The sequence below is a fragment of the Schistocerca gregaria genome, chromosome 1 (genome assembly GCF_023897955.1).
Source record: "Schistocerca gregaria isolate iqSchGreg1 chromosome 1, iqSchGreg1.2, whole genome shotgun sequence".
Taxonomy (NCBI): domain Eukaryota; kingdom Metazoa; phylum Arthropoda; class Insecta; order Orthoptera; family Acrididae; genus Schistocerca; species Schistocerca gregaria.
In genome coordinates, this window is record NC_064920.1 from 1,159,546,525 (window position 1) to 1,159,559,650 (window position 13,126).

The 13,126-nt window shown below is 42.8% G+C and overlaps 1 protein-coding gene across 4 annotated transcripts in view; it reads right to left on the bottom strand.

Annotated features, from left to right (window-relative positions):
• LOC126284091 (integrator complex subunit 1) overlaps window positions 1–13,126 on the bottom strand; it is a 292,520-nt gene that overhangs the window by 155,580 nt on the left and 123,814 nt on the right. For all 4 annotated transcript variants that reach the window (XM_049982751.1, XM_049982744.1, XM_049982760.1 and 1 more), the window contains one exon: window positions 6,596–6,742. In XM_049982751.1, the coding sequence (XP_049838708.1) occupies window positions 6,596–6,742 (147 nt within the window). The remainder of the gene's footprint in view (window positions 1–6,595; window positions 6,743–13,126) is intronic.

The window sequence follows — 13,126 nt, forward strand, 5'->3', positions numbered from 1 at the left end:
TACCAGGCACTTAAATGTGATTTGCAGAGTATCCATGTAGATGTAGATGTAGATGTATGGAGCAGGTCCGATGGCCTGGCGTTGCGTAACTGGAAGAGGGGCGGTGCGAGCCCATGTGTTGTCAAGAGGGATGAAAAGCATAAGCACAACTGCGGAAGCTGTGTCCCTGCTTACGCTGATGAACTGGCATGGCATTTGCTGACAGATTGTGGCTTGGTTTCGTTGCTGGTCTGGTATCCTGGCAGTAGCCAGTGCCTGGGCCATTACACCACATTTGCTCCACTTGGTCCTTCTTAGGCCGATAAGCTACTTTCCTTGACGTCGACCAAGGACGGCTGCATCAGTAACTCCATTCACATCAAACCTACCAAGCACCTGCATAGCCTAGCCACCCATGGTCGGCTCATCTGTAGTGACAACCAATCTCTCTGCAAAAATGCCAAAGGCCTCATTGAAGTCTTCATGGACCAAAAGTATACTTCCAACCTTGTCCTGAAACAGATCTCCCAAGCCTTGTCTCTGATTATCTACCTCTCCCCTTGTACCTCCCCAAGTGACTTGCCCTGTACTTACCGTCCAGTCCCAAAGGGAGCAGTTGTCATGAGTCTGTACCACTAAATAAAGGAACAAATAAATCACATTCTCCACTAGGGTTTCAACTACTTTCATTGTACACTGAAACACGAAATATCCTCCCCACTATTATCTTCACCTGACACCTGCCCTATCTCCACGGCATTCTTGTTGGTCCACCCCTTGCCTCAGGGTTCATATCTTTGCAAAGACCTAGATTGAAGACCTGTCCCATACATCCTTCCTCTACCACCTACCTACTCCAGTCCCATTGCTGGCTACTCCTACATCATCAAAATCAAAGCCACAAGTACTACCAACTAAGCTCTAACCACTCTGCCACATTCTACATGGGCATGACAACTAATAAGCTGTCTGTACACACAAACAGCCACTGCCAAACTGTGGTCAAAAGACTGCTGGACCAACCAGTAGCTGAACATACCACCCAGCACAATGTTCTTCACTTTAATGACTGCTTCACAGCCTGTGTCACCTAGACTCTTCACACCAACGCCAGATTTTCTGAACTGCACAGGTTGGAACTCTCACTACAACACAATCTTCATTCTCTTAACTCCCACGGCCTCAGCCTTTGTTAGTCCCTATCCCACACCAGTACTAAACATGCCTTCTATCCTGCCAACACATCTTCATAGTTATTTCCCCCTTCAACAATTATATCCTCCCTCTTTCCCCCTCTCCCCTCTCCTTGCACAGCCCCCAATGCTGTAGCTAGCAGCCCTATCCTGTTGTCATCATGTTCCTGCATGCTCCCACAGGCAGAATGAGTTGCTTCCTCACGCTTACTCTGCTATCTCTAACCCTCCCCACCCTACACCTCTTTCTTGCCCCCCACCCACACCTCAGCTAGACTGCTGTTCATGTCAGATGCAGGACCAGTCACAGTCCGACCTTAGTGCACGGAGACAGTGGCTACATGTATGCAGTTTGTGCTTGTGTGAATGTGTGTTTTCTACTTCGGAAGGAGGACTTTTTCCTGAAAGGGCAAATATATAATATTCTTTTTTACAGTGGCCGTTCACAATTCAACACCACCTCTATGTGGTCAGCAGCATATTACCCTCCTATATCACTTTTATTCCACCTTGGCCTTTCAACTAATTCATCACTATTTCTTAAGTGATCAAATGCTTAACAACAATAATTTTAGAGAATTACCATCTATACCATCAGCAGAACACTTGAGCAATCCCACTCCACTTATACTCCACTACTACACTGCAATGGTGCAATGGTAATTTAGAAACATGTTTGTGAGAAATTATTTAGGAATAACGGAGACGATTCTCCGAAAGACAAAAGTGCTGCTTGACACCCCCCCCCCCCCCCCCCCCCCCACACACACACACACACACACACACACACACACACACACACTCGATTGCTTGCACACGCCTGTCTTCCCACATTGTGCCTAGTCGCTGCCAGCTCTTTACTGTCCTACGGTGAGTGTACTGAGGTGAGGTGATGGTGTGGTGTTGTGTGGCGTGGGGTGAGGGTTGGAGAGAGGCGAGAGGCAGGGAGGGGGTTGGGGGAAGCATCTAGTGGCTCGTGAGAGAGTGAGGAGCAGTATGTGGGTTAGGTAAAGGTGCAGATGGAGTGGACAGATGGCACATGGCTGGTCACACAATTTCGTAGGGTAGGGCACAAGATAACAGCCCACAGCTAGCTCAAGTGGGGACACAACCACCACGTGGTACTGGGGCACAGGATTGCCCGCGCCTGCAAACGCGCACTCGCACGCACATGCACTATTGGGTGGGCGGGGGCAGTAAGATATCTTAGGTTTGGGTCAGAAATGTAAGGTCCAATTCGCGCAGCTCAGAAAAGATGCTGGTGATTTGGAGGATCCATATGGGATAAGTTGTGATGCAGCCAGTGAAATCACACATGTTGTGCTCTGCTCCACGTTGTGCCACTGTGTGGTCCAATTGCCCAAAACCAAGCCTACCACATTAAAGACACCAACCGTGTCTTGCACCGGCTCACCACAAACCCCACACCCTTACCTCCTGGGTCCCTATTTGTCAGTCGATGCAACCTCCCTATACTCCAACAACCCTCATGACTATGGCCTTGCCGGGATTGAATACTACCTCTCCCAAAGCACTGCAGATTCCAAACCCGCTACTTCATTCCTTGTACACCTAACCAACTACATCATAACCCAAATTACTTCACCTTGAAGGAAAGGTATACAAACAAATTCGTGGCACGGCTGTGGGAACCCACCTGGCACCCTCCTATGACAATCTCTTCATGGGCCACCTAGAGAAAAGATTTATAGTTTCCCAAAATGCCAAACCCCTGGTCTGGTTCAGATTTATTGATGTCAATTTTATGAACTAGCTCCCATGGCCAAGACACCTTATCCTCATTCCTCCACAATCTCAATACCTTCTCTCCCATCCACTTCACCTAGCCCACCTCCAACCATCGTGCCACCTCCCTAGATGTCATCTCCTCCTCTCAGATGGCTCCCTCTACACCTCAGCCCACACCAAACCCACAAATCACCAACTGTACCTGCACTCTGACAGTTGCCACCTCTTCCACACCAAAAAATCCCTCCCATACAGCCTGGCCAACAGTGGTATGTGCATCTGCAGTGATGAGAACTTCCTCGTCCAGTATGCTGAAGACCTCACAAAGGCCTCCACACATAGAAAATTCCCTCCAGGCCCAATTCACAAACAGATTTCCCATACCATATCCTCACACTCTCCTAAACCTCACATCCATCCCAAGAACCAACCACAAAGAAGCGTCCCCCCTCATCACCCATCACCACCTATCACCACCTAGGACTGGAACAACTGAATCACGTCCTTCATCAGGGCTTTGATTATCTATCAACATGCCCTGAAATGAGGGACATGCTACCAAAGATACTTCCAACCCCTTGCAAAGTGGTGTTGTGTCGCCCACTCAACCTCCCCACTAGTCTCTGTACCAATGCCATGCAACAGGAATTGTACCCCTATGGAAGACCCACATGCAAGATCTGCCCAATCCACCCACCTAGCACCACCTACTCCAGTCCCATCAAGGGCTTGTCCTAACCCATCAGCAGCCGGGCCTCCTGTGAAAAAAATCAGTGTTACGTACCAGCTCTGCTGCAACCACCACCTAGTGTTTCACATTGGTATGACAACCAACCAGCTATTAACTTGAATGAATGGCCACTGCCAAACCTTTGCCAAACACAACATAGACCAAACAGTGGCACAAAATGCACCAGAGCACAACATGTTCGATTTCAATGGCTGCTACACAACCCTCCCCACCACCACCAGCTTTTCTGAGCTGCACATATAGAAGGTTATCCTTACAGCAATATCATTGGCTTCCATAACCTCCCTGGCCTAAACCTAAGGTAACTTGCCCCCCCCCCCTCCCTCCCTCCTCCCACCTCATCCCAGTACACTCACCGTCGGCCAGTAAAGTGCTGGCAGTCGACTAAGCACAATGAAGACTGGTGTTAGTGTGTGCGCGCGTGTGTGTGTGTGTGTGTGTGTGTGTGTGTGTGTGTGTGTGTGTGTGTGTGTGTGTTTTTTTCCTTCAGCTAGAAAAAGGAAGTGCATTCTGAAAGCCAGCCAAGCTCTGTACATTATGTTTGTGTGCATATCGACAAAGCAGTGATGCAGCCTTTCAGTGAGTTGTCTCCTTTACTCCAAAATGATTCATAATTTTCAACCACAATTTTCTGTACATATTTGTGAGAAATTGCAAAGCCAGGCTAAATGAGACACCAATTAATTGATGAAAGAGTCACCTTTACTGGATTGCAAGACTATTAGCAATTCCGTGAAGCCTTAGAGATAGAATATCACGAAAAAGAATACCTAAGAAAGTGAGAGATGGGGTTATGACATGAAACATATTCAGTGACAGAGAAAAGGAGATGGGTGAATTAATGACTACTATGTCTAGATAAAATCAAGAGGAACTAAACTATCTACTTATTAGAACAAGGATAAATACAGATGGTACTGAAACAGAGGATGACAGACTAAAGGCCGAAATACTAAATGTCTTTTTCCAAAGCTGTTTCACACAGGAAGACTGCACTGTAGTTCCTTCTCTAGATTGTCGTAGAAATGACAAAATGGTAGATATCGAAATAGACGACAGAGGGATACAGAAACAATTAAAATCGCCCAAAAGAGGGCAGGCTGCTGGACCTGATGGGATACCAGTTCGATTTTACACAGAGTACACGAAGGAACTTGCCCGCCTTCTTGCAGCGGTGTACCGTAGGTCTCTAGAAGAGCGTAGGGTTTCAAAGGATTGGAAAGGGCACAGGTCATCCCCGTTTTCAAGAAGGGACGTCGAACAGATGTGCAGAACTATAGACCTATATCTCTAACGTCGATCAGTAGTAGAATTTTGGAACATGTATTATGTTCGAGTATAATGACTTTTCTGGAGACTGGAAATCTACTCTGTAGGAATCAGCATGGGTTTCAAAAAAGACGGTCATGTGAAACCCAGCTCGCGCTATTCGTCCACGAGACTCAGAGGGCCATAGACATGGGTTCACAGGTAGATGCCGTGTTTCTTGACTTCCGCAAGGCATTAGATACAGTTCCCCACAGTCGTTTAATGACCAAAGTAAGAGCATATGGACTAGCAGACCAATTGTGTGATTGGATTGAAGAGTTCCCAGATAACAGAACGCAGCATGTTATTCTCAATGGAGAGAAGTCTTCCAAAGTAAGAGTGATTTCAGGTGTGCCGCAGGGGAGTGTCATAGGACCGTTGCTATTCACAATATACATAAACGACCTTGTGGATGACATCGGAAGTTCACTGAGGCTTTTTGCTGATGATGCTGTGGTGTATCAAGAGGTTGTAACAATGGAAAATTGTACTGAAATGCAGGAGGATCTGCAACGAATTGACGCATGGTGCAGGGAACGGCAATTGAATCTCAATGTAGACAAGTGTAATGTGCTGCGAATACATAGAAAGATAGATCCCTTATCATTTAGATACAAAATAGCAAGTCAGCAACTGGAAGCAGTTAATTCCATAAATTATCTGGGAGTATGCATTAGGAGTGATTTAAAATGGAATGATCATATAAAGTTGATCGTCGGTAAAGCAGATGCCAGACTGAGATTCATTGGAAGAATCCTAAGGAACTGCAATCCGAAAACAAAGGAGGTAGGTTACAGTACGCTTGTTCGCCCACTGCTTGAATACTGCTCAGCGGTGTGGGATCCGTACCAGATAGGGTTGATAGAAGAGAGAGAAGATCCAACAGAGAGCAGCGCACTTCCTTACAGGATCATTTAGTAATCGCGAAAGCATTACGGAGATGATAGATAAACTCCAGTGGAAGACTCTGCAGGAGAGACGCTCAGTAGCTCGGTATGGGCTTTTGTTAAAGTTTCGAGAACATACCTTCACCGAAGAGTCAAGCAGTGTATTGCTCCCTCCTACGTATATCTCGCGAAAACACCATGAGGATAAAATCAGAGAAATTAGAGCCCACACAGAAGCATACCGACAATCCTTCTTTCCACGAACAATACGAGACTGGAATAGAAGGGAGAACCGATAGAGGTACTCAGGGTACCCTCCGCCACACATCGTCAGGTGGCTTGTGGAGTATGGATGTAGATGTATATGTAGATGTAGATTTTCATAATTTTCTTCATAAAATTGTGACTGTCGATACAAGTCTACAAATACTAACAAAAAAGAATTTTCATTTACTGCAGTTAACATTCCTTATGAAAGAACTTCAGTACTATACTTCACAAAACACAAGCTCAATCCAGTCATCTGTTACATGAGCCTTTTTTCCCACTTCAGACTTCCTTAGCAGAAATTTTGTAATAGATAGGAATGCAGCAATAACACCGATATACAAATCTCTAATAATACTGACTTGTTTATAAATCAAGGCAAAAAAGGATAATCAAAGGGAACAGAGTAATTTATAATGCATTAATATTAGATTAAAATTCCATTAACTCATGATGCTTACCTTTGAAAGTCCAATGAGGAATATATTAATTAAGGTGTTGTCTAAAACAGGCACCTCAGAGGCTAACCTGAACATCAGACTTCGCTCATTCTCTGGTGGCCACATATCCTTGTTGTAATAGTGTTCCTGATGTTCCATAAAAAGAACCTTAAAAAAACACAATTTTCTAAGTTATTTCCATTGGCTTTCTTACTCAACTAATGATGAGTTATTAGTGAGTCATTACACACTGTGAATAATGTATATTTATACAATTTAATTCTTGCACACAGTTTACAATGAAGCAACATGATATGCAATATGAAAGTTGATGCAACTTGCAATATGACACAGAAGCAACCTGCATCGGCAGAGCACAAAGAAAGATAGTGGAAGCAGCTTAACTTGCTCACATTGGGACAGTACCAAAACAGCACCGATACCTCTATCTATTGAACTGTCTGGCGCAAGAAGGCTTGCTGGTTGCTCCACACAACTTCTATCATATGACACAACAAGGTAAAAAGCACTGTTCTGCCTTCACATGTGTTCTCCACTATGCAATCTTTCTCATTCAACCTTGAGGAAACTATGTGGTAAAAAAAAATTAATTTTTGCACATCTTACAGTTGGATACCACAATATTATGAAAAGGATAGATTGCAACTCATCACATGGTAGAAATGTTAAGTCACAGATAAGTACAACAAAAAAACTGTTAAAAAAATAAGCTTTTGCGCAAAAGGGCCTTCATCAGAATTAGGCAACATACACACACAGATTCATGCAAACACAACTCACACACATATGACCACAACATCTAATGATGCCAGACAATGAGGAGCAGTGCACGATGGGAGAAACAACCTGGGTAGTGGGGTAAGGAGGAGGCTGGGATGGAGGGGTAGAGGGATAGGAGGGTAGGGGTGGGGGAATGGTCGAGTGCTGCCCACCAGAACACACAGGGTCGAGGTTGAGAGGATAGGGCAGCTGGGTGCAATTGGGAGGTTAAACGTGGGGCAGGGTGAGGGGGGAGCGGAAAATGATATAATTAAACAGACTCTGGGTGCAATGGGGGAATATAGGGCTGTCTAGTGTTGGAGTGGGATCAGGAAAGGGAATAGGTGATGTAGGACAATGATTAATGAAGATTGAGGGCAGGAGGGTTCTGGGAACATAGGATATATTTATTTATTTACACATCAAGTTCCGTAGGACCAAATTGAGGAGCAAATCTCCAATGTCATAGAATGTGTCAGTACATTAAATTACAACATAAAAGTAATAATAGATCAAAATAAAACATTTATGAACCCAAAAAAAGTCAATCCATAAGTTTAAGTAAATGCAATCAATAAGACAACAAGAATCCGCTTAATTATTCAAGGAACTCCTCAACAAAGTGGAACGAGTGAGCTATGAGTAAACTCTTCAGTTTCGATTTGAAAGCACATGGATTACTGCCAAGATTTTTGAATTCTAGTAGTAGCTTACTGAAAATGAATGCAACAGTATAATGCGCACCTTTCTGCACAAGACCTATGGAAGTCAGCTCCAAGTGCAGGTTTGATTTTGCCGAGTATTAACTGAGTGAAAGTTGCTTATTCTTGGGGATAAGCTAATATTGTTAACAAGAAATGACAGTACGGAATATATATATGTATATACTGAGAGGCCAATGTCAAAATACCCAGACTCGTGAACAAGGGTCGACAAGAGGTTTATGAACTTATTGCCTGAACTGCCCGTTTCTGAGCCAAAAATATCCTTTTAGAATGGGAAGAGTTACCCCAAAATATAATACCATACAACACAAGCGAATGAAAATAAGCAAAGTAGACTAATTTTCATATTGAATGATCACTCACTTCAGGTACCGTTTGAATAGTAAATATGGCAGCATTAAGTTTTATGAACAAGATCCTGAACGTGGGCTTTCCATGACAGTTTACCATCTATCTGAACACCCAGAAATTTGAACTATTCAGTTTTACTAATCATATGTCCATTTGGTGAAATTAAAATGTCAGGTTTTGTTGAACTGTGTGTTAGAAACTGTGATTAAGTGTTAGTTTATTTTCTACAAGCCATGATCTTTGGTCATGAACTGCACTATTTGAAACCAAGCCTATGTTGCACACAATATCCTCCCCTACCAAGCTAGTGTCATCAGCAAACAGAAATATTTTAGAGTTACCTGTAATACTAGAGGGCATCATTAATATAAATAAGGAACATGAGTGGGGCCAATCTGATCCCTGGGGCACCCTCCACTTGACCATACCCCACTCAGACCCCACATCACAGCCATTCTCAAGATGGTGAATAATGACCTTTTGCTACCTGTTGCTAAAGTAAGAGGTGAACCAATTGTGAGCTACTCCCCATATTCCATAATGGTCCAACATCTGGAGCAATATTTTGTGATCAACACAATCAAATGTCTTAGTTAAATCAAAAAATATGCCTAGCGTTCGAAACATTTTGTTTAATCAATCCAGTATCTCACAGAGGAAAGAGAATATAGCATTTTCAGTTATCAAACAACTTCTAAAGTCGAATTGATAACAAATCGTGTGATATAAAATAATCAATTATCCTTACATATACAGCCTTTTCAATAACTTTAGCAAACACTTATGATAGAAATAGGCCTAAAATTATCTACATTATCCCTTTCTGCCTTTTTATAAAGCAGCTTTACTACTGAGTACTTCAACTGTTCAGGAAACTGACCATTTCTAAAGGAAAAATTACAAATATGGCTAAATACAGGCTAACATGTGTAGCACAATACTTTAATATTCTGCTAGACACTCCATCACATCCATGAGAGTCCTTAGTCTTCAGTGATTTAATTATTGACTCAATTTCCCCCTTTTCATTATCATTCAGGAGTATTTCACACATCAGTCTCGGAAAGGCATTTGCCAAGAAAGTTATGTCATTTCCTGTAGAAACTAAATTTTTATTTAATTCACCAGCAATGCTCAGAAAATGATTGTTAAATACTGTACATACATCTGATTTAGCAGTAACAGAATTTTTTTTTTACTATGAACTGACTTTATATTGTCGTCCTTGTGCTGCTGATCGGACACTTCCTTCACAACTGACGACATGGTTTAAATTTTATTCTGTGAATTAGTTATTCTATTTACATACCACATACTCTTTGCCTTCCTAATAACATTTTTAAGCATCTTGCAATACTGTTTGTAATGGGCTACTATGGCTTGATTGTGACAACTTCTAACATTATGATATAATTCCCACTTTGTTCTACATGATATCCTTATCCCACTGGTCAGCCACCCGGGCTGCCTATTACTGATAGTACCCCGTTTAAAGTGTTCCAATAGAAAGCAACTCTCAAAGAATGTGAGAAATATGTTAAGGGAAGCATTATATTTATTATCTACGTTATCGGCACTATAAACATCCTGCCAATCTTGTCGCTTGACAAGATTCAAAAAACTCTCGATTGCTCTTCGATTAACTTTCCTACATAGTTTGTAATTATATGTGACATTTGTTTGAGTACAAAAGCCTTTCAGTGCTAAAATTTGTGCATCATGGTCTGAATGACCATTCACCTTTTCACTAACAGAATACCCATCTTGTAATGAAGAATGAATAAAAATACTGCCATGGTTGTGCTACTGTTCCGCTGCACCCTAGTTGGAAAAAATACAGTCTGCATCACATCATATGAATTTATGAGATCTACCAACATCCTTTATCTTACTCAATCACATACAAAATTTATATAGAAGTCACTACATACAACTAATTTCTGGTACTTCCTTCAAAGTGAATCAAGAACCCTCTCTAGCTTGAGAAGAAAGAGTTAGAGTTAGGGGACCTATAAACAACAATTAGAAGTTTAGTTTCACTAAATTTAACTGCCCCTGCACAATATTCAAATACCTGTTCAGTGCAGTGCCATGCTACATCTATGGACAAAGCCACTCCCCCACCCCACAAGGAACTGTTGTGGTCTTCAGTCCTGAGACTGGTTTGATGCAGCTCTCCATGCTACACTATCCTGTGCAAGCTTCTTCATCTCTCAGTACCTACTGCAACTTACATCCTTTTGAATCTGCTTAGTGTATTCATCTCTTCGTCTCCCTCTACGATTTTTACCCTCCACGCTGACCTCCAATACTAAATTGGTGTGCCTTTGATGCCTCAGAACATGTCCTACCAACCGATCCCTTCTTCTAGTCAAGTTGTGCCACAAACTCCTCTTCTCCCTAATCCTATTCAATACCTCCTCATTAGTTACGTGATCTACCCATCCAATCTTCAGCATTCTTCTGTAGCACCACATTTCGAAAGCTTCGATTCTCTTCTTGTCCAAACTATTTATTGTCCATGTTTCACTTCCATACATGGCCACACTCCATACAAACACTTTCAGAAATGACTTCCTGACACTTAATCTATATTCGATGTTAACAAATTTCTCTTCTTCAAAAACGCTTTCCTTGGTTTTGCAGCTCTAACACCAACTACTAAAAGAATTTTTCCGTGAGTGATCCAACCACCACCCACTACACTGTCACCTATAAGCTTTGCCAGCCTCCCCTTTCCATATCTATTGAGGTGCAGGCCATGCCAAGTGAAACCTGATCTACTGATAGACCCAACCGGCACCACTGAAATGTGACCCATGCCCTCTGCTATCAGCACCCTCTCTAGCCCCGTGCTAACACACCTAACAGCCGCAACAAGATGAGGCCAACTACGACGCTGAAACAGCTGCACGAAATACACATTCGTGCAACCAGTTAGAGTAGCTATCTTTACCAGGTCACCACCTACATCATATTCGTTGTCCCTATCAAGACTGTTCCCTGCTCTAGCCACTATCACTACCTGATCCTCCTTCGTAAAATTCCTACGTAACTCCCCTATGCTGTCAGTCACCTGAGCCAACCCTGCACTAGGCCTCACAATGCTGGTGAGCTGGTACTCACTCCCCAACACTTCCTGCAACTGCTGGCCCACACCTCTACTGTGCAAACTACCTAGCAGCAGAACCTCCTTCTTTCTGTTAGGCTTTGCAACTGACCTGGGCCTCCTAACTGCTGAGGACTGCTGCACTTTCCCTACATCTACAGGTACACGTGGCTCCTCTCCACTCTAAACTCTGACAGTTGGTCAAATCTATTGCTAATACGCAACATATAAACTGTCTGAATACCTCCTCCTCCTAGCTGCCTTCTTGCTAACTGCCCAGTTCCCATTCCCCACCACCCTTCACTCTCCCCACCCTATCTAGTTCCTCCTTTGCTCGTTGTAACTGCACCTTAATTGCACAGATCTTATGCCCCTGCACCTCTATCAACTTATTTCTCCTACAGATTTTGCATTCCCAAGAGAAGATCTCACTACAATGCCCTCTGGCTTCCCCACTGCAAACCCCCCCCCCCCCCCAAATGAAAATACTATGAACGAATTCCACACCATAACCCACTACTCACAAACATACGAGAGAGCCCATACTTCTCATTCATGGTAAAATTTTACAGTTACTGAAAAAACTATGTCTACATTACCCAAGTTCAGTTACACCAGTAGAACTATTTATAGAACTAACCACAGTGGCCTCAGAATTCTCTGCTTCTAAGAAAGCAACTACTTGTATTAATATTACTACACCATAGCTAAAACCAATACCAACAAAAATTCACAGAATTATTAGCTAAAACCAAAAATTCTAGCAGCCACTGTAACACTCGGAGAAGTTAAAACACTGAATGAAAATTTTACTGAAATATTTCACTAAAAACAGTAAGAAACGTCAGTTGAAAACTAAATCACGGAAGTTTACTTAACAACTTCACCGCATAGAAAAATCTAAAAACACAGGGAGCAAACATTTCCTAAAGTTTATTAAATCGTTACTTCACCACAAACAGCATGAAACACCGCTGAAAACCATTAAATTTAATAACTGTATAACAGTGCACAATTAACTTTGTCAGTACTTAGCTTTATAACCGCTACAGCCGCAGGGAAATTTCCCATCTGCGCAATTCAGAAAAGCTGGCTACATCAGTACCTTCGTCCATCAAACCTAACTAACCACCAGCAATACCTCCATTTGACAGCTGCCACCCATTCAATGACAAGAAGTTCCTTCCATACAGCCTAACCACCCATAGCCATCCCACCTGTAGTGATGAGCACTCCCTCCCAAAATATATCAATGGTCTCACTGAGGCCTTCTCATACCATAATTACCCTCCCAACTTTGTACAGAAATAAATATTCTGTGGCTTATCTCTTTGGTCACCCACCACATTCTTCAGTTTAATGACTGCTTCACAACCTGTGCCATTTTGATCCTTCCTACCAACACCAGTTTTTCTAAATTGCACAGCATATCCTATGTTCCTGTAATCCTTTGGTCTCAACCTTTATTAGTCATTGTGCTTAATTATCTAGCCTCTTCCCTGTTCCCATTCCAGTACTATACAACCTTCTATTCCACCAGTGCAGCCACAGTCTTTTTACTTCTGTCCTTTTCTGCTGACTGTTCCC